Genomic DNA, 26,667 nt, shown 5'->3' with positions numbered 1-26,667 from the left:
AAGTGTAGACACACTGACAAAATTCGGGCAGCTCAAAATTTGAGATGACACTTTGTCCTTAATTTGTTCCAGTGGGAAAAAGAATGTGAAAGGATGTAAGTCAGGCACAGAGTATCAGCGGGGATTTGTGTTCCCACACACATCCAAATGTTAACAAGAAACCTAGTCTTTGAAGTTTTCAGAAAAAAAACTCTTAAGGAAATTAAGCATAAATCTGTGCTCTGTAAAAATTTTAATTTGATAACAATAACAAATTTGCATTAATTAAACATAATTTACTTTACATTTTAGAACATGTACTTTGGGTTGTAAACATGTTATTTTAGAAAGCTTGCTAAAGAACACGCAAATATGGTGTCTATGATTTTTTAAATACATAAATCAAAATTCCAGTGCAAAGCAGTAGCACTGCAGCAATATAAGTTCCTAATACATTAAATAGTGAAACAAACCTTCAAATTTTATTTGGGCATTAAATCACATTCTGGATTAAAAAATTTGCAAACCTATAGTCTTCTTTCTCTTCAGCTAAAGGTCAAAGCTAGTCTTTATGTAATTAAAAATCCAAATAACTATTTTAAATGTTTTCCTTTTGTCTCTGATTAAACCATTGTAATTTTCTCTTTTAATATTCCTCAATTTACTCAATGGTTTTCATCTCTCCTAATTTTCTTGTCCAGATATAAAACCCCAAAACAGGGATGCATACTGCAATGTTGACTTGGTCTTATCAATAATACTGCAATATTAAGACACACACAAAAGATACTCCATGTTATCAGTGTAACGATTCATATTTTAAGTAGTGATAGCTGACTTAGTATAGGATACAACATTCCAGCTGTTTTATTTTTTTAAATAAAATAATACCTTAATTTATTTGTATTCCACCAGGATGAATACATTCATTGCAAATTGCATGCACATAAAAGGGAATCCATTTGTAAACTACATATCTTAATAAATAGTATTTGATCTAATACATGATGGTAGTGCATTTCTTGTTAAAACTGCAAGCCTTTACCAAAACGAAAACAAACTCTTATTTTTCTTATAAATATTTTAAATAATTTTTAAGTACATGTTTCATACCAAGTATACAAAAATAGTATTTTTAAGTAAATTAAGAGATTTCATTTACATGACAAATAACGTGCAACAACTAACCACTCTCTACCAGCTCTATTTGGTTGATTGTCTAGATGACATGCAGCTATACTTGTCCCTTTGCCTTCACAGAACTGACAAACAGACCAGCAGGACCCACGATCACCTGAAGCAAACAGTGCCATAGATATTGTTTGAGAACAACAGTCAGACACTCAGGGAAAACCTTTGCTTCGATGAACAAAAGCCACCCATGACAATTCTTTTGTCCTGGACTTCCAGCTGCTCTGACCCTCAGGGTCTTTGGACTATCACAAAAGTCTGCCAAACAGACCAGTAAGTTGTATCTGTATATAAAATGCTCTTCAACATGCTTCTAGAATCTAGAAATATTTTTTTCCTATAGTATGAACTGTCAATACCTTTTCTTACTTTCTATAAATCTGAATTTTTATGTTTGTAAGTCTCCATGATCGCCAGAGAAAAGGTCAAATAAAGCAGTCATGCAGTACTCTCTAAATTTAAAACTGGCAGTTGTGGAACATGCTTCGAGTACCACTTCACTGTTTCTCATTATACGTCTATGGCTTGGTAATCTTTATCTTTAACATCCCTTGTGCTTGTCACAATGTCTATTGGGAAATCTGGGGTCTGTGCAGAAACTACTCCAGCTGTTCCTTCCAGGTCCCATGATCCCGGCAGGTTCTCAAGGCTTAGAGAGCTGATTGCTCCTTGGCTAAAGCTACCTTCCTCAGATCTGCTGGGGAGCACGAGGTGTAATGATGTCTCTGATGAAGAGCATACTGAAGAAGAAAGTGTTGCTGAAATAGACTGAAGAGGAGTCAAGGTAGTGTCTGAATGCGGAGAGGTGCATCTTAAAAATTGCAAATTGTCTTTCTGAATTACCTGATACTGGGACCGGGAATTGTGAAGGCCTGGTGTGTAATAAAATTCACCGTCCATAGAATTTTGTGAGTTGGGTTCAGGTCTTTGGGGACTGCTGACTACAGAGGACAGATCTGTATTCCAAATGTCACATAATGTGTTGCCGCGGCAAAGTTGTGCTTTGGTGCAAGAAAAGTTCCCAGCTTGCGTATGTGTGCAAGGTTGATGCGTAGTCCAAGCCATTCGAGACTGTAGACTTTCCAGGGTAGGACTTCGAGATATGCTGTGCACAGCGCAGAACCCTGGAGTCTTCTGGGATGTGAGCAGGTTCTCCAGAAGGTGCATCACGTTCTTCATATCCTTACTTAATTGTGAGACTTCTTGAGTTAAAGTTGTCACCTGTTATGGCAAGCAAAATATCACAGTATTTATTTCTGCACTCATGCCTGAAATACACACATACATACCTTTTTTTCCTTCTAACAATAACAGCTTTGATCTGTGGCACAGGGTCTTTACTGTAAAGAAATAAACTCTACTAATATAAGTGTGGGAAATAGTCCATCCATCTACCTTACCACAGCTACATGTCACACTTACTGTGACATATTGAAGTAATTAAAACAATTCAATAAAAACATATGATGAAAACACCGTAGACATAGTTCACCTGGTTTTAAATGATACTCTGTATGTAAAGAATGGCTTTGGGTCAGAACGGAGATCATTTCCAGTGGCAATATGACATCAATAGCTTCTTGAACAATCATTAAATATTTGAATGCATAAAGCTTTTTTATCAACCAATATTATACTGCTAAGTGATACAAAAATGAAGTCTTGTGAAATTTAGTTCAGAAATATGCATGTGAAATATACTATCGTCTTCACAGTAAGATAAAAGAAACCCGTACTGAAGCTGTCAGTTGCAAGTAGTAGTTACATGAAAATCTACTGGACTACTACTGAAAACAAAAGAAAAAGAAATGAAAAGAAACTGGAAACTCTAAAAACCACTTGCTACCTCTAAACATTTAAACAATATACAAGTCTGTGAAACAGTTTGCTTCCATGTAGTTATGTTTATGCTTGAAAGATATTGCATATAACACAGAGATAGTAATCCATAGAATAAATTACTCTGGTGTGTATGAAAAAAGTAAGAATCATATTTTCTATTAGATCTACTTTTTTTTTTTAATGCTGAAACCACTGATGACATCCAGTTAATTACATGAATTACATGAAGTCTCTAGTCTCCCCAAAACTGCTGGTTTGGGTGGGGATCAGATTGACAAGTTCTGAATTTGTGTTTTAAATAAACTGATATATAAACATTAATGGGGACATTCATTAGGACATTATTAAGGACATTTGGGGAAATGAGAAGCTGAACTCAAACATGAAAGTGACCCATTCACCATTTCAAATGTGTTTGTCTGTCTTTTTTCTTTCTTAAGGACACGTTTGTAGGAAGTTAAAATCAGTCAATTATTTTTAATAGAGAAATGAACCTAGCAAGAGGTAGGAATGAACTTTGTCTCCATGGTAGCTAATCAATGTTAGGTCAAACCACTGTCATTACTGTTAAAATAGTTTCTCATACTGATGCTAGTGAAAATACTCTGTTAAAAAAAAGTCGTGACTGCACATTTCTCTCCAGAAGGATAAACCACCTGTTAAAAAGAAAAAAGGCTAATTCAGGGGGCTTTTCTTTGCCCTGAAGTAAAGACACCACTGATTAGGTGCCCTACACAGATTAATTTTCATATAATCAGAAAACGATATACAATTTTTGGTTTTCTGACAAGACAGCTCCAAAGAAATCTGTTGAAAAGACATTTCAGGCTGAGTTTGACTGCGCTACTAATAGGCACAATAATTACAAAGATATTCCGAGTTAGAAGGAAAGTAAGAAGCTCCAGTACAGCTCCTACACATCTATTAATTTCTTTCTAAGCTAAGAGTTCAAACCCATCATATTGTTTAATAGTTTTACAATGATCACACTGCCTCTGGAGGGAAAATGCTTAAAGGGAGGAGGCTCTTGAGTGGCACATGTCAGGATGCTCTGCCTTGTTACCAAATTAAGTCATGCTAGATAGAAAGTAACCATGAAATCTCCTTTTGCCAGCTGAGATTAGGCTTTGAATGCCTAGTAGCTCATTTGAGCTTCAGATAATGTGAGGGAGTAAAATATGTTAGTAAAGTGATTTGTGAACGGGGTTACTGTGGGCTCAGAGCAGCCAGAGAAGGCTCTCGATACTGTCAGACTGTAAGGAAACACGCTGTGAGATTTCCGAACGTATCAACCATGCAAGAACTTCTGTGGTCCATTGAGACCTGGGAGATGGCATTGCAAAACCTGCAAAAGCTTCTTTGGGAAGAAAGAGGGAAGAAGGCAAACAAATCCATAGCTACCTAGATTCAGTGGTCATCAGTTCTTTTTAGGATCACCACTGGCCCCTCCTCCTAGTAGATAAAGCAACTATTTTATTCTGTGCTGAATTTCCCAACTTGCATCCGTTTTACAGGGCTTTCTGCAGTTGTGCAGATAGGAAGATGGATACTACCTTATGAGTATACACCTTACCCATGAATGCTGTGTGAAAATATCTGCAACTTTAAATCTTTTTTGATTTGGTCTATGTTTTTCTCTTCCACTTCTGGTTACTTAAAGACTTTTTAAAAGTTCAGCTATTCTTTAACATTTCTTTTGCTGACTCATTGAGACAATACAGCAAAAATCAATCCCAGCATCAGTAGTTGCGGCAGTCCTGAATTTCTGTTAGTTACAACTTGCTTTAGTGCCCAGATACTATTTTTGATATATCAGCTAGCTCTTAGAGTGCTATCTTCTCATAAGCTTGCTTTCACGCAGTCATAGGAACTGACCTGATAAATCAGCCTTTGATGTAAGCTTTAATAGTTCCAGTGTAGTATGATGGTTTAAGATCCAAAGTAGTTATCCTTCATCAGAAACTGACCACTATTTAGTGAGATCTATTTGGCCAGTGCTACTGGGCACATAGGCAAAGCAAATATGTAGTTTTCTGGATCATTTAAAACTTTTTCTGGATTTTAAAAACTGTTAATCTTACCGGATTAAACCTCCAATATCTGTACTACTGTTAATTGCCATCTATCTCTATATTATTATATACTTACGTAGTAAACTATTACTATCAATAATATACTGTTTATGCTATCCTTTTTACACTTTGCAGAGATTCTTGAGCAGATACGAATAGACAGATGTTACAGGGAAAAATTTTATCAATAATATTAATTCCACAGTGCTCCAGGAAGTGTAAAAGAACAGAGATCAAAAGCAAAAGAAATTTTAAGTCTATAAAACAGAAATTGAAAGCAGTAGTTTTCTCCTGAGTGAAAGGACTAATTTCTTGCATGCTGGGACGGCTATTCTCTTTTCAGGAGTTAAATGATTATTGCTAGGCAATACAGCTAGCTATATGAAGGGTTCCTGCTGTGCTTAGGCAGACAGCTTTAAAACAATCTGTGAGATCCCAAAAACATTTAAAATGCTGCCTTAAGAGTTTCTAGGACTTGAAAAAGATACTGCAATGTTTCCTGATATAGAAACTAGAATTTATACAGATTTAGCTTGAATTAGCAAGAGATGCTTCTTAGGCTGGTCAAAAGCAGTGTGCTGGTACCTTTTAGCAGATTCTGTTACAAAGAAAGAATATCTTTCAAAATAGACGTTAAAAAAACAGATTATTTTTTTCTTTAATATATGAACTTTAATAATACTTTCTGGTACCCTAACCAAAATAAGTTTCAGTAGTTGTATTTTGCATTTGCAAATTACTTCAGCAGTTTCAATAGAAAGGATGTTTTTCTTTACTGCTAGTATTAAACTGAATACTTTGTTCCATGTAGTTAAGTAGGAGTGGAGGTGATTGCATTTAAACCTGTCCGTAAAAGTGATGAAAAGCTGTATATAATGTAAAATGATGATGGTGACTATTGCTTTGTTTAAATGGTGTTGGCTAAATAGGTTTCTCTGTTTTTCCATTATATGTTCCAGAATTTACTTTTTTTTTTTTTTAATGTTACATTTTCTACTAGAATGCCTTTTTCTCATCAATGATCCTGGATAAATCTGGAATAAGCCTTTTATTTCTGATTAGAAGCCTGATACGTTTGTGTTTTTTTTCTCTCAGTGGTTTACTCCCTTTTGCAATTCAAACTTCATGTAGACACCTTCTTACCATGACTCTTCAAATACTCAAAGAAGTGAAGAAGAAAATTTGCTGCTTGAGAAATGAAAGTTGCATTTTGGCAAGGCAGGGAAGCTGCCCGACTTGCACGGCATATGGCAGCTTCTCTATTTCTTGCTTGGTGTTTTGTTGCTGCTTCTATTCTAGTGCTTCGTAAAGTCAAGGAGACTTTCAGTCAGAATGAGTTGTCTTTTAAGGCTCAAATTAACTGGCTGCTGATGCTCTGTTTCCTAGTAAGCGCATTGTTGAATGAATGAAATAAGAACTGAGCTGGGACGGACTTTTCACTGATCATCTATCAGCATCTTTGTGGCCAATAGTATTATGGTGACAGATGTTTCTGATTTAATGGCACTTTAGGAATAAAGCTAGTCGCGGAAGGAAAAAAAATCCCACACAGCTAATCTGAGTTCAAATTAAATGTGTAGGATCTGTGCAATGACATGATGGTTCAGTTTCAGTGAAAGAAATCCAGAAATCTAGAAGGTTGTGCAATTGGCTTTGTCATGTAGGAGTAGAAGAAAATTTGCTGGTTTTTCTGCTGACTTGCTAGCCAGCCCTTGAGTAGTTCTAGGGCAACCAGTCTGTCTGGGTAAATTAGGACACTAAGACTATTGCTATTAAACAAGGACGGAACAGAAAAGTATAAAGGACTAGATAACTGATGTGTATTAAAGTCAATGGGAATTCCATGAAATTCTGCCTACAAAAAGGGTTCCTAAACTGCAGTTCTAATAATAATTTGCGGATCTTGTTGGCTTTGGATGGTGCCTCCAGGCTGGCATAAAATAAGGACAGTGTCAGCATGATGGTGACAATAAGAAAACCAGGTTTGGAAATGATTGCTTCAAGGACTTCAGAAAGTACCACAGAAAAACTCTGAATGATAAGCTGCTGACTGAGAGCAAATGGAGGATCATGGAAATCCCAGGTGTCTGGGATAAAAAGCAGCTATTAATGTGTACTGTTGAAAGAAAGCCTGAGGTTGCATATACGGTATCAGACAAAAATATTAAGCAAACAATTTCTATAAGTGCCTAAAGGAATAGTTAAAAAAGAACAGGCAAAATACATTTCTCAAGAATAAACCATGGCAAAACAATGTAATTATCTTAAACTGAAAAGCTGGTTTAATAGATAAGAAGAAACTGTAGATGTAATATATATCTTGTCAGAAGACTTATCAGAAGTTACTGTCCACATGACGTTTTTCTAAACCAACTAAGAAAACACAGCCAAGATGTAATCACTGTGAGTCTGGATTCAGACATGATTGGAATGGTTTATGATCAGTGGTTTGCTGACCATTCATGGACATGTCAAGCCATTCTTTTTAGCAGCCTATCCTGATCTGGTTTTATTTAATGCTTATCTTTAATGGCTAAATGGAATTCATGTTCACTTTAAAATATCAGTAATACGAAATTCAACAAAGATAAATATTAAACACTACATCTAAAAAGATGTCAGAGGCATGAAAAGAAGTGCAATATTCTGCCTATGCACAGCACTATAGAAAGATGTCTGTGGAGTTTACTGAATCACACTTTGCAGGCATTAATCATGCTCCTTGGATATATCAACAGAATTTTTTTTTTTAATTGGACACAGGAAGGGGTTTCTCTTCACTAGGAATTACTTAGACTGGTGCAGCTCAAGATTGTTGTCAGTGACTTAAAAGATCTAACCAAAGACAGCTCAAAAGAAAATGCTAACAATGAAGAGTTTTAGAAAATGTGATGGGGAAAGAAGGAAGGAAGGAATTTGGTTTGTCGAGATTTGCTGGAACAGTATATTTCCAGTGTAACCTGGTTTTAGGAGAACAGCAATCAGCTTTTTCTTCTATCTTCTAGGCATAAGAGAAAAAGCAGTGAACTTGCATACCAACAGAGATTTATATTTAGATTTTGGGAAAACAAATCTTTTCAGTACAAGAAAGGTTTGAAATACCTGTTAGTTAACTGGAGAATTGTTGTCATCTGTCATGTTAGTAGTATCTTTTATTCAAATCTGAAGTCAGCTTTTGGTGCCCAGTTGATTTTTACACTGCATTGCTTCCTCTCTTGATTAATTTCTTTGTCTCAAATGCCTTTCCACCAAAGAAAAGTGCGAGGGAGACACTACAGCACATGGGACCTATGCCATTGCATGTGCCATATGTCCTGCTTAACAAAGAAATTAACCTAAACTTTAGAGCATCAGCCATTTTTGTTACCTTCGTCTGTCAATAGCTATTAAGGTAATATTAAAAGAAAGAAAAAATTAACTGGAAAAACTACTCTATAATTATCAAAGTACAAGAGCAGAGAGAGAGGCAAAACAACAAGAAGGTAGGAGTCCTCCGGAAGCATGAATGTCAATGCTGAAAGGAAAATATATTTTTACAGATCTCAGTCAATAAAAAATGTGTTTACCTGGTGTTTATGGTTTAGAAAGTTTTTATTTCTTAACACAAATAATACTAGATTTCTTGACTTTTATGCTAAATTTACATAGCTAAAATCACAAATGAATTGTTTAGTTATAATCAGTTTTCATCATCAATAAATGCCATTAGTTCATTTTTTACCACATTTCTCTTGATTGAAGAGTGTTTTCCAAAGTGAATTATTGGAATAGCCTTACTGCAAAATAATTTCTGTGATATGATAATATAGTTTTGAACTTGTTACAAAGAACATTTTTTAACTACTCTGTCAAGGAAGTTCTTCATGAGTTCTCAAGCTGCGAATTGAACTTTAACAGTACATCCCCTATGTAAAATTGAAGGCTTGATTAACTTCACCAAATTTTCTTCATTGGCATTGATTATAAAATGACTGTTTCCATCGCGTGCTCACATTTTTAATATTAAGGAACACGTTTTTCTTTAAAAAAAGGAATGCTTTTTTCCCTGTCTTGAAATCAGAATGAGATTGATTTTTAGTAGCTGGACATGAAATATGTTTTAAAATAATCTGTTTATAAAATTTTTTTAAATGATTTGGGAAATAAACATATTTATTTAGGATTGTTCCTTTTGTTAGATGAAAGTGAAATATGCCTGTGAATGCACTTTCTCTGCTCCGAATAAGTGCCAAATGCTTAGAGTATTTTAAAATACTTGCATCTAAAAACCCCTAAAATTAAAAATAGCCGAATTTCCACTAAGCACTGCAACATGCAGCTAAATAGAAGGCAATTTTCTAGTACAAAACCTGACCCTATTAATATTTCCTCATTTGTTTGTTTATTTAGCTGAAATCAGGCCCCAAAATCTGAAGCTGAAAGAGGCTGCACAGAAGCTGGGTTGCATATTGAAAAAACTGGAGACATGACAAAGAAATCTGAGTTTGTCTGCCTATACTGTGCAAATGTCCCGTATATCTGAGCATGAAATTGTGTACCTGTGCATTTGAAAGGAGAACATGTACACATGCACTCTGAAAATTACAGGTGAAAAATTGTGATTAAAATTTGAGTATTTTCTTATTTTTAAACGGTCTATGTTTTAAATAATTCAGATTTGGGTTTCATACATTGAATCAAAGTAGAAGTATTTCCATGCTTTTTTCATACAGTTACATTCAAATGATAGAGACCTAAAAGCCTAATAGGACACAGACAATGGGACAGTGATAGGCAGGTGCTTTAATCTAGATTTATAGCTATCTTCTATTTCAGAAAATCTGCTTAGTAGTTTCCTACTTTTACTTCTGGGCTCCTTAGTTATGTACGATTGCACACGGTAAATGGTGCCTCTGAAAAAATGCTGAATGCTTAAATGCAGTCATCTGATCAGTCTTTGCAGACAAATGCATTGGAAAGACTAGGTTGGGTGTACAGATCTCTGCCAAGGAAGGATGCATACTTGTAAGGCAGAACACCTATTCCTAAATTCTTGCTCTGCCTAATCTGGAGCAAGTGTTTGAATCGAGCTTGCCCCAGCTCAGAAAATGTGCTATGCTGTTGGGTGTTCAGTCACTTAATCTTGAAACTATCGTTTAAATAATTGCATTTTAACAAGAGCAAGAACCTGAACCCTAACTCTCTTGCCTGCTACATACTGAACTATAGTGAAAAGTATGCCTTTTTTATTCAGTCGTTATTTAGACTAAGTGTAATGGACAAATAGGGCAGAAAATTGAGTAGTCCTATTCCTCTCCACCTTGCAATACCAAACTGGAGGGAAGTTCCCTTTTATCAGCTTGGATCTCATTCAGGCTCAAAATGAGAAGTGAGGTTAGGTGAGGGAATGAAGAAGCTGGGTAACTGTCTGAGCAGCCCAACCATGAGGCTGTACAATAGGAATCTGGAGTGTGTTCAAGTTTCTCTCACATTGCCTAATAAAGTGTCCTGACTTTGGAGCCCACTTTTCTTAGAGGAAGTCTGCATATCTATTAGTCCTAAAGTTAATACGTAACAAGCTCTTGAGAAGTGAAATCAAGGCTCTTTCTTCTGTTAGTCCCATTTTTTGGTAAATGAGATTTCCTTCAGATTATGTAGTGAATGTCATATGCCTAAAATACTGCCAAGAGCTCCACTGGATATTTAATCTGAATATAACTTATTTTGTATATTCATCTCTGTGGTAAAACTTTTTCTGCTTTGCTTTGCTTTGCTTTGCTAACAGCAGACTGTACTAAATGTCTGAGTGGATAGATGCATGTCTGTCCATATCTGGACAGCAGATATGTTTTTAAGCTAACTAGTATACTATTTTAATACAATTGCCTTTCATGACAGCAGTTATTTTTGCATTTGTTGATTGACTTCTGGTATTCACTGGAAAATGTATTAATGGTAGTGTTTGCTGCTGTTGGCTAGTTGTGACCTGTTTTCTCGTATTTTCTTTCTCAGGAGGAGGCTGCATGTCTTGATAGGGAAGTTTGTCTCTAACTCTGCTAGTGTGTCCACTACTGCTAGCAGTCTGCAGCAGCATCAGTCATAATCTTCCATTAAAGGTCATCATCGAGTGATGGAACGATGAAAGCACTGGGTCTACAAGTGCTATTCAATACTTAATGTAACAACAAAACCCCCAAGAAACAGCTAATGTATTCCAGCAAGGCTACTCATAGGTTCATTCGGGTAAGTACCAAGTCAGTACTGTCAGTTCAGAAATTGCAGATGAGGCATGTTTGAATACATGTAGAATATGCAATTAAGCAGACTTAAGAGTCATGCAGTTTCTTCAATGGAAACTTTAATCCATGGGAGGAGTTGAAGGATACCCATCTGTCTCTGGGATTTGAGCCCAGAATGCTACCTATAAAATCAAAATCTACACCAGTTTAGAATTGCTCCTCATGCTTTTCTTTTATGTCCTAGTCCAATATTTGTCCATATTGTATGCCTATGCATTGTCACATTGAATTAAGAATTCTCACATATATAAATGTTGCTGTGTTTAAGATTCTTGTTTGGTCAGAATTCAGAATGCTGTTTTCTTTGCTATGGAACTTCTTAGAAAACAAAATATGAGCTTGGAAATTAGAGAATATTCTTTCCACGTACTGCAATGCACCACCAACAATCTTCATCTTAAACATATCTACACTAGTATAGATGTACTCTATGTAAAGTACTCTGTACAGCATGGAATAAATTCATCTTAGAGATACTGCAAAGTTGAATATAAATGTTCCCTTAGGTTCCTAGACTGTCTGGTGTGTTTTCCAGCGTATAAGGTTTTCCATAATCATTCATGTATCTTCATTTAGCTCTATAATCTTCTGTAAGTTGTATGAGGTTCTGTAATCAAAGAAAGAGATCTTTCTCTGCTGTAACTAAACAGTAAACACAAGTATTTTCAGATTTTTTTTTCAACATTCTCGTGTTTTTTGTATCTTCTGATTGTATCATTATTAATGTCATTTTATTGCTAACCAGACTAGACGTAAATCAATTCAGGAGTTGCCAAAAGACTTCTAAACCTACCAAAACCTTGTTTGGCTTCCAGTTTCAGTACTTAGCACTGGTGTTGGTGCAATGTGAAAATGAATTCTGTCTCACACACTGCAGAAGTTGATGGTACTCTTTTTAAATCTCCTGAGATTCTCTTCCTCTTACTTACAGGACTGTTAATACCTGCTCAACAGATAGAGACTATAGAGGAACTCATTTCTGTCACATTCCTGTGGAAAGAAAAAAAGGATCTGCTGGTGATGACTTCTTTTTGTATGACAACCTAATTGTTGACTTGTTTAATCAAGATTTAGTGCTTCAAATCCCAGGAGAGATTGCAGAAGTCTTGAGAGGTAAGCACTTCTTATTCCAAGTGAAGTCTCACAGGTAGCATACTATGTGAAAAAATAGACTCATTCCCCCTCCTCAATTTTAAAGTAAAAGAGTGGACCATATTCTTAAAAAATGAAGTGTTTGTCTCTGGATTTTGGATTCCGTTTGCCTGTGTGGAAAATTTAGTGTTTTACTGTATGTGGTCATATTTTCTTTTTTATGTTAGTGTGAGGAAGCAAGTGGTGCAACATTTTGTTCAGATAGTGTCAGCAGGGAAAAATGGAGACCATACATAGAAAGAAATGACCTTCAACATGTTTTGTTGGGTGTTTTTTTCCTTCTTTTCTTTAAGATAGTGCCCCCCTCCAAAATTTATTTGCTGCTTTTCACTAGAAAAGCAATGATAAGCCTGGAACTATTGCAATTGAAATGGTTTGGTTAATTTGCAAGGTGCTTACCTTAGCACATCTGCCACCATGATGTATTTTCCAATTGCCTCTTGTGGATAACCATGTAATACATCATCATATTTTAAAAGATATCTGTCCTCTTTAAAGTAAAAAGGGATGAATCAATATGACTAGTCTGTTTCAAAAGTATTACATAGGAAATATAATTTTCTGTCGTAATAGTGTTGTCAATGAACATCTTGGATATATTTTTAAGTTCTTTGAGCAAGCCTTGTAAAAAACTGTAGTCAACAGGGCATGAGACTTTTATTTGAACTCTACAGTCTGGTATACAAATGAGGTGATGCATTCATAGTAACTAACTAACCGTGCATGCACTCTTAGCTTAGGACATGTAAGTTATCTGACCAAATTAATCTGACCTAGGATGAGAGAGGTTTACAAGCCCAGTACATATGGAAATAACGAATAACTAGATTAAGTGTACACAATATAGAAGGAAAAATAAAATAAAATAAAACTTGACATTTCTGGTAGCCAAAGAGGTCAGGAAAAAAGAAGTGAAACTGTGCGATTGGACGTATTTAAATGTTTCCTCATGTGGAATTGTAACAAACTGTCTCTAATCTCTTCATATGGAAAGACAAAGTATGCTGGGAGGAACAGATTTTAGTCTTGCAGTATAATTGAGAAGTTAGTAAGGTGCTTTCATCTTGTGAGCCGAAGCACTGCAGTGGCTGGATATATGAAACAGTTTAGCCAGAGAACATCTCCTCTTTAGTGTCAGATTGATAGTTATTAGAAGGGAAGAATAGAAAGCACCACTGAACAAGATTGGCCCTGCAATCCTTAGTCATATTGCTTGAGCAGGTATGGCTGAACTTCTGTTTCATTCTAAATAGGCACAGGTACAGTGATTTGAAATGTTTTATGTGAATTTGAACATGACTGGATTTGCATTTCTTTCAAGTGTTCAAGGCAGGTTGGATGAGGCTTTGGGCAACCTGGTATAGTGGAGGGTTTCCCTGCCCATGGCAGGGGGGTTGGAACTAGATGATCTTTAAGGTCCCTTCCAACCCTAACCATTCTATGATTCTTTCAAGGAAATTCTCCAAAAGCTTAGCATTCATCAAAACAATAAAAGTTGCAAGGGACTTGGGGAAAGAATTGAGAGGAAAGAGAGAAATAGAAGCACACAAAGAAGATAAATTCTAAGAAAATTAGATACACTAACTCTGCTAACCTCACTTTATTTTTAGCTCTAGCGTGTGACACAAACTTTTATATAGCTTACATGTAGAAAATTAATCTGGAAAAGAGCTAAAACCACCAAAGTGCCCTAAATATAGGAATCACATCCAGTTTTGCAAACTCATTTAGGATACATTTATCATATTCTCAAGTTTTCTGAGTCTTCATCAGCATTCCTTGAATCATTGTTAATATCCTTCAACCCCCACAAAAGCTTGTTACCTCATTATTAAGCCTGCTTATCTGCTGTTTGGTCTCTTCTGCTTTGATAACAAGCACAGCAGCACCAATTTCGGCCTCTGAAAATAATTCAAATGCATGTAAATGAGATAAGTATAATAACTTGGAAACAGCAATGCAGTTCTTGCACTTATCCAATACTTTAAATTTAAACCCGGTTTGCACTTGGATTGAATGAAAGTAAAATCTTGTGTTTAATGTGCAAGAAAAGTGTGATGAATAAAATTTGTATTGCTCTCTTCAGTATGAACCTGAAAGGACTGAAAATGACAATGCCGATGTCAACCGTTTTTAAAAATCATAGATGCAATTAAGCTTCTACTGTTTTTTTGTTTGGCTTTAAGAGGAAAAAAATGTGTCCTAATAGCCTTCATGCAGAAGGTACATAACTACGTGAGGACTATTTACTCTTAAAAGCAGGCATGTTGGAAACAGTCTGAGCTGCATTATTACTTCAGCAGTAGTCCTCTGGTCTTCCTCTCTGTCTCTTTCTTTCTTTTTTATTTCCATGTTGACATACTTTGTTCCTCTGTGGTGCTGTTTTATTAACCTTTTCAGAGTGTAGGTAATTTAAGGCTTCCTAAAACCTCTTGCTATTACAGATTTTCACTGTTACTTTCAAAAATCTAGGTACTCCCATACTTCTCTACTTCTGTAAATATCTTCAGTAAAAATTGAGAGCCAAGTTTGCATATGGCTCTTTATGAATTGCTTTTTTTTTATTTATTTGATATTAGAATGTTTTTAGTGTTACCTTGTGTTTCGTACCTTCCATGCTCAAAGGTTTGGGAGCATGAAGCTCCTGGCTGATCCTACAATACTGCTGGTAACATATAAAGCATGAAAATAGAGTGCTCTTTGCAAGCTGTTTTGTCATGACTGTCTGTTAGCAGAAAAACAACAAATGATCTTTGAGATCCTTGTATTTTTCTACAGTACCAATTGTGGTACTGAAAGGGTACTGGAAGTACAGATATACATTAAATCCATTTATGCCACTTCTGAGAATTGAAGAAACAAAAAGAAAAAAAGAGCAGTTATGAGAATTGTTTTCTCTGAAGAGTGATTTTCCCAGGCAAAACTCACCTCCAATTGTAGGAGATAACCTGGATTCCTGCCTGAGCTGATCAGAGCTGAAGTCAAAGCTTTGGCTTTCTTCACTGTGGTTTCCATCTTCAATCCCATCAACAATTCTGTTGAGAAAAATTGGAGTGATGAAGCAGTTTCATAAACAGTGTCATAAACATGAAAATCATATTTACGTTGTCAAAATTACTCCTAAATGACACATTTTTAAGCAACGGTAAATTTTGCATTAGATTAAGTTTAGAGAAAAGTAAAAACTATTATATTGGTATAACTTCTTGTGAGTCACTAAAGATCAAACTTACTGTTAGAGGAAGAAATGTGAGACCAAACATAATTAACTGAAGTTTCAAAATTTTCATGGCTTCCACAGTATGTTCTGGGTCCTAACAAAACCTGTATTGAATATAGTTTGCTTTTCATATCTAAAGTAATCTGTTGCCATTCTTTCTTCTACACAAACTGAAGATGCTTCACTATGCTCTTGTAAAGTTTAAATCTCCCTGCACGTAACAGTCAGACTCTTAGACTTACCTAGGCAGAGTCTAAGCCTGAACATAATATATTTATAAAAGCACCTGTGTAAAGCACAGTCAAAAGTGGTGTTGCCATGCAAATAGCTATTCCCTAATTCAGTTAAAACTAACTAGCTCAGGCAGAGCAATCTTGTTTGCAAATTGGGTATAGGAAGACATATAGACCGGCCTGCAATGTCCCAGTTACATTAGTATTGATATTGGATCTAACTACTAGAAAAGGCATTTTTGTCAGTTATTTCTACTCATTCATTGCAGTTGACCTCCAATTTACAGTGTCAAGAAATTTTATACAATAATCAAGTGCTACATACTCAGAATAGAAAACTAATATCAGATGGAGGAATCAATACACATTAAAATATATATAATTATGAATGTTTTTTGTTCTCTTTTGTAATAAATCGTGCTATAAAGACAATTATTTTAAAGTCAATGAAAATGACTCATAAAACTGCCAATTGAGAGATGTGGAGTATCAATTTCTTGTTTTGTCCAGGAACAAGATTCAGAATTTGTCTTGCAGTAGACAGATGAGTTAAATACTAATCTGCAAGGGTTAAAGTAGCCAGTTCTTGGGCTCTCAGTCAATGATGATAACTTTGTGATGATGGAAGTTAGACTTTCCATCTAATAAGGATATTCTGAAGTAAACCTCTTCACTGGATATGTTTGGAGAAAGGAAGAACAGACAACACAGACATCTGTGATGTATTTGGCTCGCGAGACCCATGTAACAGCTCTGTGTGCATATCATATATTCCTGTCCTTCTTGGCTATTCGTGTGGGTTAAGGGCTCTGTGTCGTGTCTGAGTGTTCATGATGTCAATTGGATGTTACTAGAATTCACTCTACTCTTTACCAGCCTCTGGGAGGAGATGAGACTCACATATGGTGCTTGAGTTGCTGTGGTCTATACAGATAATATCTGCAGCTGAAAACCTGAATGATTGCTTTGTTTGAAATTTGCTGTAAAACCTATTTAATGTCATCTGGTCTTACTGCTTCAAAAAGCAAATTTTAAACACCAATATCCCTTTTGTAGACATTTCTAATTATACAAAATGTTAACATTTTAACTGCCTTTAAAGCACACAGGGGAAAACCTACTCAGACGTGACTTGGAATTTATAGACGTTATATTCTTTAAAGTGTTTAAAGATTCAGACTAGAAAGAAACCATATTAGCAAAAATAGGCAGTCTGGAGAGCCAAAAGACAGGCTTCTATGTGGGAAATATGTAATGGGCAAGATGCTTATTCATATACAAGGAACTGGCTGTGGAGCAACATAAAATTTAGTGAGTTGAAAACATGAGGGGACAAAAGTAATTGGTCTCACCCCTTTCTGAATTAGCTATTGTACAGCCCTGATTTTTCTCCTGAAGATAGACACCTCCACTCCTAGAAACCAAAAAGTCAGAAATTATTAACATGTGATCTCTTCTATCCAGTTGATCAGGGCTAGAGTGCACTTGTTCATGTGGGTCTGAAGAGATTCAAATGCATAAATGCCTCCTCCTAGGACTGCCTTTATTATCACTTACACTTTCTTCCTTTTGATGTTCTTCTACTTCATAAGCAGTATGCAAAAAATGATTGGGAAGACTAGGACTGTATTGTAGATATTAGGATGCTGACTTCTATTCCTTGCACCAAGAACTATTTACATTTTTTAGCCAGTCTCTGTGCTTTATTACCTTCACTATGGTGTACAAGAAAAGAACCTGAAGCATCAGTGAAAAGTTCTGGTTGGCTTACTCTAGGGAACATTCACAGCAGAACAAGTTTCTTAAGCAGACAAAGTATATTCTCTTGACAAAGTGTGGTCATACACTTCACAACCACACTGACTGGTCATTTCAACCAGAGTCTTGCCTTCCCCTTACACTGCTGTCCAACAGCAAACAAAAGTGAGGATCTTAATTAAGGTCTTATTTTCTTTTTAATACTTACTAAGAAACATTTAAGGTTTTTTAAAATTGGTTTTAACTTGCCAGTTTAAATGTTCTAATAATATAAACTCATTCTGGGTAATACTAAGAAAGTGTTTTGGCTGGAAAACAAAGTCTGAAAAACACATACGTCTTGGGCCAATTTTCCAGCCTATTAACAAGATTATTCTGTAGTTATAAAATTATGAATGGAAACAGGAAATAATAATATATGTAACAATACTTGTTTCACATTTGCTTTTGCAGCCTTGGGCGCCAGTGTCCGGCTGCCTATGCTCAGAACAATAATGAGCAAGATTACATTTCAGCAGAAAATATGAAAAGTAGCTATTCTCTGAATTACCACTTATTATGCAAATGATAATGACCTCTACTCATAGCTGACCTGAACCAAATTCATATGAAATCTATGAAAGAAGTGGGAAAATATCCACTATTCATTTCAATTTTGCTAGTGTAGAAGCTTGTTTTCCACACATTATCTTCCCCTGTATTGACAAAACTAAAATCTACTTGTATCCTACTGCCATTTGATATGTAACTGTACTGATAAAATATATGATGAGGGGGAAAGATTTCTATATAGTCTTCCATGTCCTTTTTATGATTGCAACCTTACGGACAGGTGCCTTGACAGAGCTGCACAAATATCAGTCAAGCTGTGACTGTTTTATGTTTGCAATGGCAAGTTGCTAAAACTACCACTTTGCCTCTAGTGAATAAAGGAAGTTCTTGAACATGTCAAATATTTCAAATTATAGAAACCAAAACTTGATCTGGAAGACCAACTGCTGCAGCTCTTTGTATGTGAAAAATGATTTTGATTTCTGTGAAGAACTGATCCCAAAGGTCTTGATTAATAGTTAATTGTTATGTTGCAGTAATTTAGAAATAAGATACATAAATCACCTTACAAGTAACATACAAGTAAAAAATTAAAATATTTAAAATTGTACACAAATAATGCCAAAACAAACTTGTTTATGTCAAAAGTCACAGCAAAATAAAATTTTCGACTCTATTTACTCTCTACATAACTTATGTTATCAGGTTTTCTTTCTCTAATGTAAAAAACCTCTAAATATTTTCTAAAATTGCTAGGCAATAGTTTTACAGTATAGAACCTTACTTCAGTAATTTTTCTATTTGCACAGGTATGCCGTATTATCATCTACTTGCTTTCTAAATTGCTATCTCTCTGATGGAATCAGAATTTTCTCAGTGCTATTGTGGGAATGCATATTATTATAGATGGACAAAATGATACTATAAAGCCAGTCTATTCAAATAGTCATTTTCGTAATTGCTCAATACTTTCCTTTTTTACCGGTAGAAATACTTTATTTCACAATAAAGTCCTAAAGTCATAACATTCTGCATAGTGTTCCTACAATAAGAGGACTTTTCCTTCTCTGTGCGATGAACAGAAGTTTCAACTATTAAATGAAAAAGAATATTTTATAGTGTTACAATAATTGTATTTTTTATAGGAGTTACATGATAGAGAGGAAAATAACCGTTTATAACTATTACCTTGGGCTCAGGTCAGGTGGACCATTGGTGGTCAGTGCTGAAAGGTGTAACTTAAGGTTTTTCTCCTTCCTTCTGGAGTAATAATGGAGCTCTGTTTCGTGTTTGATTCTTGAGGGGTTAGAACTGCAAGCACGGATGGGTGAATGAAAGGGCACTGTTCCTGAGGCCAACTGCTTCAAGTTTCTCCCTAGGTGGCTTTTATTGCTTCCAGCCTTCTTCTGCTGAGAGCAATTTGTGCTTCTTGTATGGACTGGTGAAAGAGTGCTGCTCTCTTCTTCTCCCTCCTCATCCTCATCTTCATCTTCCACAATTGAAGGGAGTCTCTTCTTTATATTTCCATTTCCTTTGAGCTCTGTCTAAAATAGCAGATAATACATACTAGCGTAAAATTAAGAGCCTGATGTTGCAGAAAGGCATTTTTTTCTGTGCTCATCTGAGAACAAAACTGGATCTAGCACAGCTTTCGTTTCTCATTAGAAATAGCTCTTTGGAACTCTCCCATAGCTTCCCTCCTCAACTGTGTCTATATGTGCATATGTGAGAAAAATACAAACAAATTTAAAAAAGTCACTAGCAACATAGCCAGTGAACTCATTGCAAGATTTTTACCAAGAAAGATTACATGACTAGTTCTTACAAGCCATGTGCCACATGTACGCTTGGGTAGATTAATCTTGTTTTACTGGGACAATATTTCTTTTGAATGTTAGATTCTCAGGCTCCTTGTGGACCCAGGGAAAGAACTGAGGCTGGTAATTCATAGAATTCCACATTTTCATATGGAACCATTTGTAATTTATAAATAGGATTTACACCAGTTCAGCTCAAGCCCAAATGCCCTCTGTATCTTCTTAGTTGTTGTAACTGAAATCATTGCTGGGGTAGTAGAAAGATTTTTCTGCTACACAAAGCCCCATTTATGCACTAGTGGTGTGACTGTGTCAGCTTCAGAACTAAGTCGTTGGATCGTTGGAAAACAGAACTACATCTGTGTTGGTTTTTTGGTTTGTTTTTTTGTTTTTTTTTTGTTTGTTTTTGTTTTTTTTTTTTTAAATGCAATTTGAATGCTCAATGCTGGAACCAGGGCAATTTAGAGGCAACACAGGCCTCAGTTCTGTACTTTATGTACTAAATAAAGCACAGTGTAAGAGCGCAATGTATTGTTAATTGTTTCAAGGTAACAAAATACACTGGTTATGAGTGCTCAGATATATCAACATGGAGCTCATGTCAGGATCGAGCCATAACTCAAAAATAGTTCCGTTTATTCCTATGGTACAACTTACTGTATTTAATGATAGCAGGTGAATGGACTAAGACAGAATCAGGCTCTAGGTCAAATTTATAAACTCCATGCATCTCAGTGAAGAATGCAGCCAAATGCAACTTCATGGTTTTAGAAAAGGTTGCTTTTTTTTTTTCCCCCCAGGCTACTCTTCTTAATTAAGCTGATTAAGGCACTGTTAACTTTAGATAGAAAACCTCAGGTGAGCTTGTATAGTCAAATTTCCCACATTCAGGCCAAGTAAGATTGACTGGGTGTAAATGCAGATTTGGGGAATTTATTGTAATATTCTAAGTTCCTATTAGTATCTGTCTAAATGTTTTGCAGCATGAGTTTAATTTTGCCATGTGCTACAGCAAACTTCCATTGAGTGAATGCATTTCTCTTAGTACACGTTGACAGATTTGGTGAAATAGATCCTTTGCCCCTCAGACATATGAAAAGGTAAGAATATAAAACAGTGACAAAAGACCTCTCTATATAAAATATAGTAGCCTTATTGTCAACTATAGTAGTCATCTGAAGGCTATCATGATGATCAAATTGTGCAGGACCTGGCACTGATGCAGGCTATACTCTACAGAGAATGAGCATTACCCGTAATCAAAAATTTGGCTTGGGTAACCGTGTATTTAAAATGCAGATGCTATAGTAAGATATTCAAATCCAGCACCTGGAAGAAAAGATCATAAGATGTTACTCATAAAATGGATAGTGTCAGATCTACCTGCAGGATGCTATTTAAAGTTTCATTCTGAAACCATGGAAGTCAGTTGGAGTTTTTCTGTCTTTGTTCTGGCCATAAACGTGTGTATGTTTCAAAGTCAAGCTTGGCATATTTAAAACGTGACTAACATACCTGAGATAGTGTAGACTTGTTTGATAATTTTGATATTACCTGAAAATAAAAACACAAAACAAAAAAGTAGCAAAATATATACATCTGCACAGTATTGGCTTGCAAGAGCACACAAACATCTAAACAAAAACACTTATGTTGATACAAGAACAGAATCTCATGATAACATAGCTATATTAAATTAAATGGTGGCATAACACTGAACTAAGAACACTCCCTGGAAATATGCTGTGAGAAAAAAATTGTTTTATTTTTATTAAAAAGATAGCTTCTGCAAAAATTACATTTTTCTCTAAGAAAAAGTTGGGTCAAGGCTCCAAACCTGTGAATGAATGTCGATGGGTGAAAGTATGCCTGGTGGGTTTCAGTGCTGATGTGATGCAAACCCATGCAAGAACAGTGCGCTGCTTTGACCTTACCTCTTTGTAGCTTTGGCTCGTGTGACAGCCTAGTCCTTACATGTGGATGTCCTAACTAACTGTAGCATCTCTGGGAATTTTCAAAGGCAGTCATGGGACTGAAGCAAGTCGGACCAATATAATCCTGAGGGAGATATGTGCCTAACAGCTATTCAAGGCCATGACATTTTCCCTTCTTGGATTAAACAGAATACAAAACAAAAGAAAAGGAAGAAGAAAAAAATCATTCAAGTTTAGTGTGTAACTACTTCTAATAAAATCCACTGCAACTTCTGAATAATATCTGTTATGAACATTCTGTTGTTTACTCGAACATCCGCACCTTAATCGTGGGCAAGTCTCTGACAGCCTACATGCTGTATTTATAGGAAAATTTTAGTCTGCCAGGTAGAATTTTCAGAAGTGATTTTTAGCTTTCCTAAACTCACATGTCAAGATACAAAGTGTTTAACATCGATCAATTTTAAATTCGTAGTATCAGTTTATTTTTCTCCAAACTCAGGTAGAAGAAGTTAAGCCTTTCTGGAAGTAACTGGAACTTGATAAAAGTCTGATAAAAGTCATCAGAACTCCTAAATACAGAAATTTTAGGCAGAGATTTGGAAAAAATACTTGTGTTCTTTGTTTTTTTTTCTTTATTTTTTTTCTTCTTTTTTCAGGGTAACCTAAAACTGTTTTGAAGTTCCTCATAAAAGTCAGTACTACTAGTGGTATAATTTTCAAATACACAATATTTAAGTTTGTGTAAGTAGAAATCCTACTCCAGAACAGCCAAGCCAGTAGCAGGTGCATCAATAAATTTAGCAATAACACTCTAATAACTGCCAAACAGAACAACTGCAATAATAATTAGGCTATGTAAATAAAATAACTGCTGTGTTCTTCCTAAATTAGATAAAGTACTAGATGATGTCAGCAGAAGATGACATCTCAGATACTGAAATCTATGCCAATTGAAGAAACACCATCTTTATCAAGATTCAGGAGAACAGGAAACTGGAAATGTACTAAAATATTTAAGTCAGAATTATAAAGTACTAATGGCCCACTTTGCACATATGTTTAAGAAGATTAATTTACAACAGTGCCCAGAATTTTGGGGCATAGATTTGCTTGGCTTCTAGGCACAGGTGCATTATGAATGTTAAATAGCAACCTTAATTAAAACACCAAGCCAATCCCAAACATTAGCAGCTTCACAAAAAAAGATCTTAGAATGTATGAATTTGCCTGCTGAAGGCTTTAGAAGTGACTTGTCTTTTGTAGTTTGTCATGCAGGTAAAGATTTCTCCTCACTTTTTTTTTTTTTCCTCCTGAGCATATGTGTTAATCCTGATTGTACATCTTGAAAACAGAGACGAAGTAGTCATTATTTGGGTGTCTCCTAGATATCATGGTGGCATTTCCCACGGCCCTACTGGGGTGTTTCAGCTGGGTTGGGCCTTCAGCTCTGTGACCAGTTGGTAACACTGTCCTCTGGCTGCAGAACCTTTCTGCTGCCCATCAACCCAGCAGCCACTGCAGCCATCAATCCTCCTCAGCTCTCAGTGTTACCCTCGCTGGTCACTGCAGCAGTGAGAAACTAACTGCAGAGGACACAGGGTTAGTGGCAGCACTTTGTTGCATTATGACCTCACCAAAAGAAACGTAAAGGGTTTTTTGAAGGCAGGCTGCTTTTTTTTCAGGGAGAGGAGGAAGCGTCCTTGGGAGGAAGGGTAGCAGAAAAGGCTAGGTATGAACAGGGAGAATGTAAGGTGAGAAACTACTCATCAGAGTTTTTTCTTCCATTTCCCCAAACTGACCCCTTTAACCCACTGGGTACAATTTCACCCTGAACAAATTGATATTTTTAGATAAACTCTGGAGTTATAAACTAGCTTTTCTATAGCACAGAGCCCATAGTAAAGAGCATTGTAGTTGCTTCTGTATTAATACACTGCAGCCATATTTATTGCTTGTAGCTTTGAACACTGTATCTCGCACACATAAAACAGGGGTCTGGATTTTATGGCTTGGTAGTTGAAAGTTGGTAAAAGAAACTGTAATTAATCTATGACCAGAAAGAACTCTCAAGAGTTTTGCTTTTAAACCTCCTCCAGCTACTCTCTTCTCTCTCTCTCTCTCTGCAAAAATACCACTCTCATAGAGAAAAGGAAAGATGAACAAGAGCATAGACAAAGTCAGTCAAAGGGCAGTAAATTTAAAGACCTCACCATGCACATAGCTTTATCTCTGTAAAAATGTAATATCAGAGTAAATAATAATCTGTCCTAGTTTCTGATTTACTAAAACCTTTTATTTGGGGCAATACACTGATGCAGACGTCTATAAATTTTTTTTTTTTTTTTGATGCAAAAAGAAAGAGGATGAAAAATAGCTTGCATGCTTTTCTTTTTAAAGGAAGTACAACTGTTAAAGGATAAGGACTGCTGAAAGAAAAACCACAGGTATTTCCCCTTCTGTGCATTAGGAAATACAACCAAAAAGACTGATCTTAGCGTGAGTTATGTAAAATACTGTCAATGAGTCTAATTAAATTTTTAATTTCAGCCCTGGTATCCCTTTGTGTGTTGTGAAACCAGCTATTAAATTTAATTTGATAAGGCAAAACAATAATAGATCATATATCAAAAGCAGACTCATATAGAATTCTTTTATGTAAGTAATCTTAAGTCTATAACCTTGTAATTGTTTAATATATTATCATATAGAGCTTAAAAATTCAATAATCTTTATAATGCTTATTACAAGCACAAAAAGAACATTTCCCTATCTAAAGACACTGGCAGTTTGCTGCCAAAAGCCAGTGATCTGAAGATTTTTCCAGGGTCAAGAGACAGTAGTCTTTAATAGAAGGCTCTCTACCAGGAATTGTGGGCAATCCAGGTAATTAGCTGTACAATAGTTCAAGATGAATTCCAATGATAAAACCCTAAAAAGAAATACGGAGATGCAGCTGAATTTAAGTTTAACACATTAAACATCCAGGTAAGTAAATTTACATTTTTGGGCTCAAACGAATGTTATCAGCTTTTACTGGCCAGATTCCTGTTGCCTTCACGAGAAGTAGGAACAAAAATAGAAACATAATTTCACTGATTTGCTTGTAAGTCTTGAATCCTAACATATATAAATAATTCTTTGTATTTGAGGAGTCAAAAGGATAACATACACTTTTAGGAAAGGATTTGAAATCAAACTAGAATATTAACGTTCTTAGTCAGCATTTGGAAACAGGAAAAACCCATTTAGGAGCATTGGCAGTGTAGGAGAGAAAAAACAGAATATATGCCATGTGTTCTATTCTTTGCAAACTTAGTGTATGGTAATGGAAAAGATACAAGTACGTAACAAGGGATTATCGTACAGCTGAAAAGCTTAATGCCTCACATGTGTTCAGGCTTCAGTTTTCCATAATCAGGAAATTTTTCAATGAAATATCATAAATCCTTTAAATCACAAAGGACTCAATCATTCACAAAGAGTTTCTCAGGTTAGATATGATTGTTTCATATCTACATTTACTGAGCTATTTATTCATTCTTTTTTTTTCTTTTTAAGGCTTTCCATAGTTCATTGGCTTGTTCCTATATTTTTTCAAATTTATTCTTATCTCTTTCCCTTGCTTAATGGATGGATAAAGAAAATGCATTTTGTGGAAGCAGATGCTTTCAGCATTCTCTGATCCTACTTACTCTGTAGAGTATATTGAATATCCGGAAGGATAATGGTGCTCTGGTTACCGGCGACATAGAGAAGGCTGAGTTACTCAATGACTCTTTTGCCTCAGTCTTCACTGATAAAGCCTCTTGTCTTACCACCCAAGCTGTGGAAAGAACTAGCAGGGACTGTGAGGATGAGCTACCGCCCACTGTACTTGAAGAGCAGGTTTGGGAACATCTGAGGAACTTGAAAGTGCACAAGTCCATGGGACCTGATGAGATCCATCCATGGGTCCTGAAGGAACTGGCGGATGAAGTTGCCAAGCCACTGGCCATTGTATTTGAGAAGTCGTGGCGGTCTGGCGAGGTCCCCGATGACTGGAAGAGAGGGAACATAACCCCCGTCTTTAAAAAAGGGAACAAGGAGGACCCGGGCAACTACAGGCCGGTCAGCCTCACCTCTGTGCCTGGCAAGGTCATGGAGCAGATTCTCCTGGGAACCATGCTAAGGCACATGGAGAGCAAGGAGGTGGTGGGTGACAGCCAGCATGGCTTCACCAAAGGCAGATCGTGCCTGACCAACTTGGTGGCCTTTTATGATGGGGTGACAGCATCGGTGGACAAGGGTCGACCAATGGATATCATCTACCTGGACTTGTGCAAAGCTTTTGACACTGTCCCGCACGACATTCTTCTCTCTAAACTAGAGAGGCATGGGTTTGATGGATGGACCACTCGGTGGATAAGGAATTGGCTCAATGGCCGTACTCAGAGAGTAGTGGTCAACGGCTCAATGTCCAAGTGGAGACCGGTCACGAGTGACGTCCCTCAGGGGTCCGTGTTGGGCCCGGCCCTCTTCAACATCTTTGTCGGTGACGTGGACAGTGGCATGGAGTGCACCCTCAGCAAGTTCGCCGATGACACCAAGCTGTGTGGTGCCGTTGACACGCTGGAAGGGAGGGATGCCATCCAGAGGG

At 36.3% G+C, this 26,667-nt stretch overlaps 1 protein-coding gene across 2 annotated transcripts in view; it reads right to left on the bottom strand.

The window, feature by feature from the left end:
- Positions 1–1,680: 1,680 nt before the first annotated feature.
- KCNH8 (potassium voltage-gated channel subfamily H member 8) overlaps positions 1,681–26,667 on the bottom strand; it is a 200,447-nt gene continuing 175,460 nt past the window's right edge. For both annotated transcript variants that reach the window (XM_086614330.1, XM_086614332.1), the window contains 5 exons: positions 21,610–21,648; positions 19,466–19,821; positions 15,443–15,549; positions 14,339–14,415; positions 1,681–2,391 (listed from right to left, as the gene is read on the bottom strand). In XM_086614330.1, coding sequence (XP_086470456.1) covers positions 1,681–2,391; positions 14,339–14,415; positions 15,443–15,549; positions 19,466–19,821; positions 21,610–21,648 — 1,290 coding nt within the window. The remainder of the gene's footprint in view (positions 2,392–14,338; positions 14,416–15,442; positions 15,550–19,465; positions 19,822–21,609; positions 21,649–26,667) is intronic.

Source organism: Tauraco erythrolophus, chromosome 7 (genome assembly GCF_009769465.1).
Source record: "Tauraco erythrolophus isolate bTauEry1 chromosome 7, bTauEry1.pri, whole genome shotgun sequence".
Classification (NCBI taxonomy): Eukaryota; Metazoa; Chordata; class Aves; order Musophagiformes; family Musophagidae; genus Tauraco; species Tauraco erythrolophus.
The sequence above is the reverse complement of the archived record's forward strand: the minus strand, read 5'-3'. Positions and strand labels throughout refer to the sequence as shown.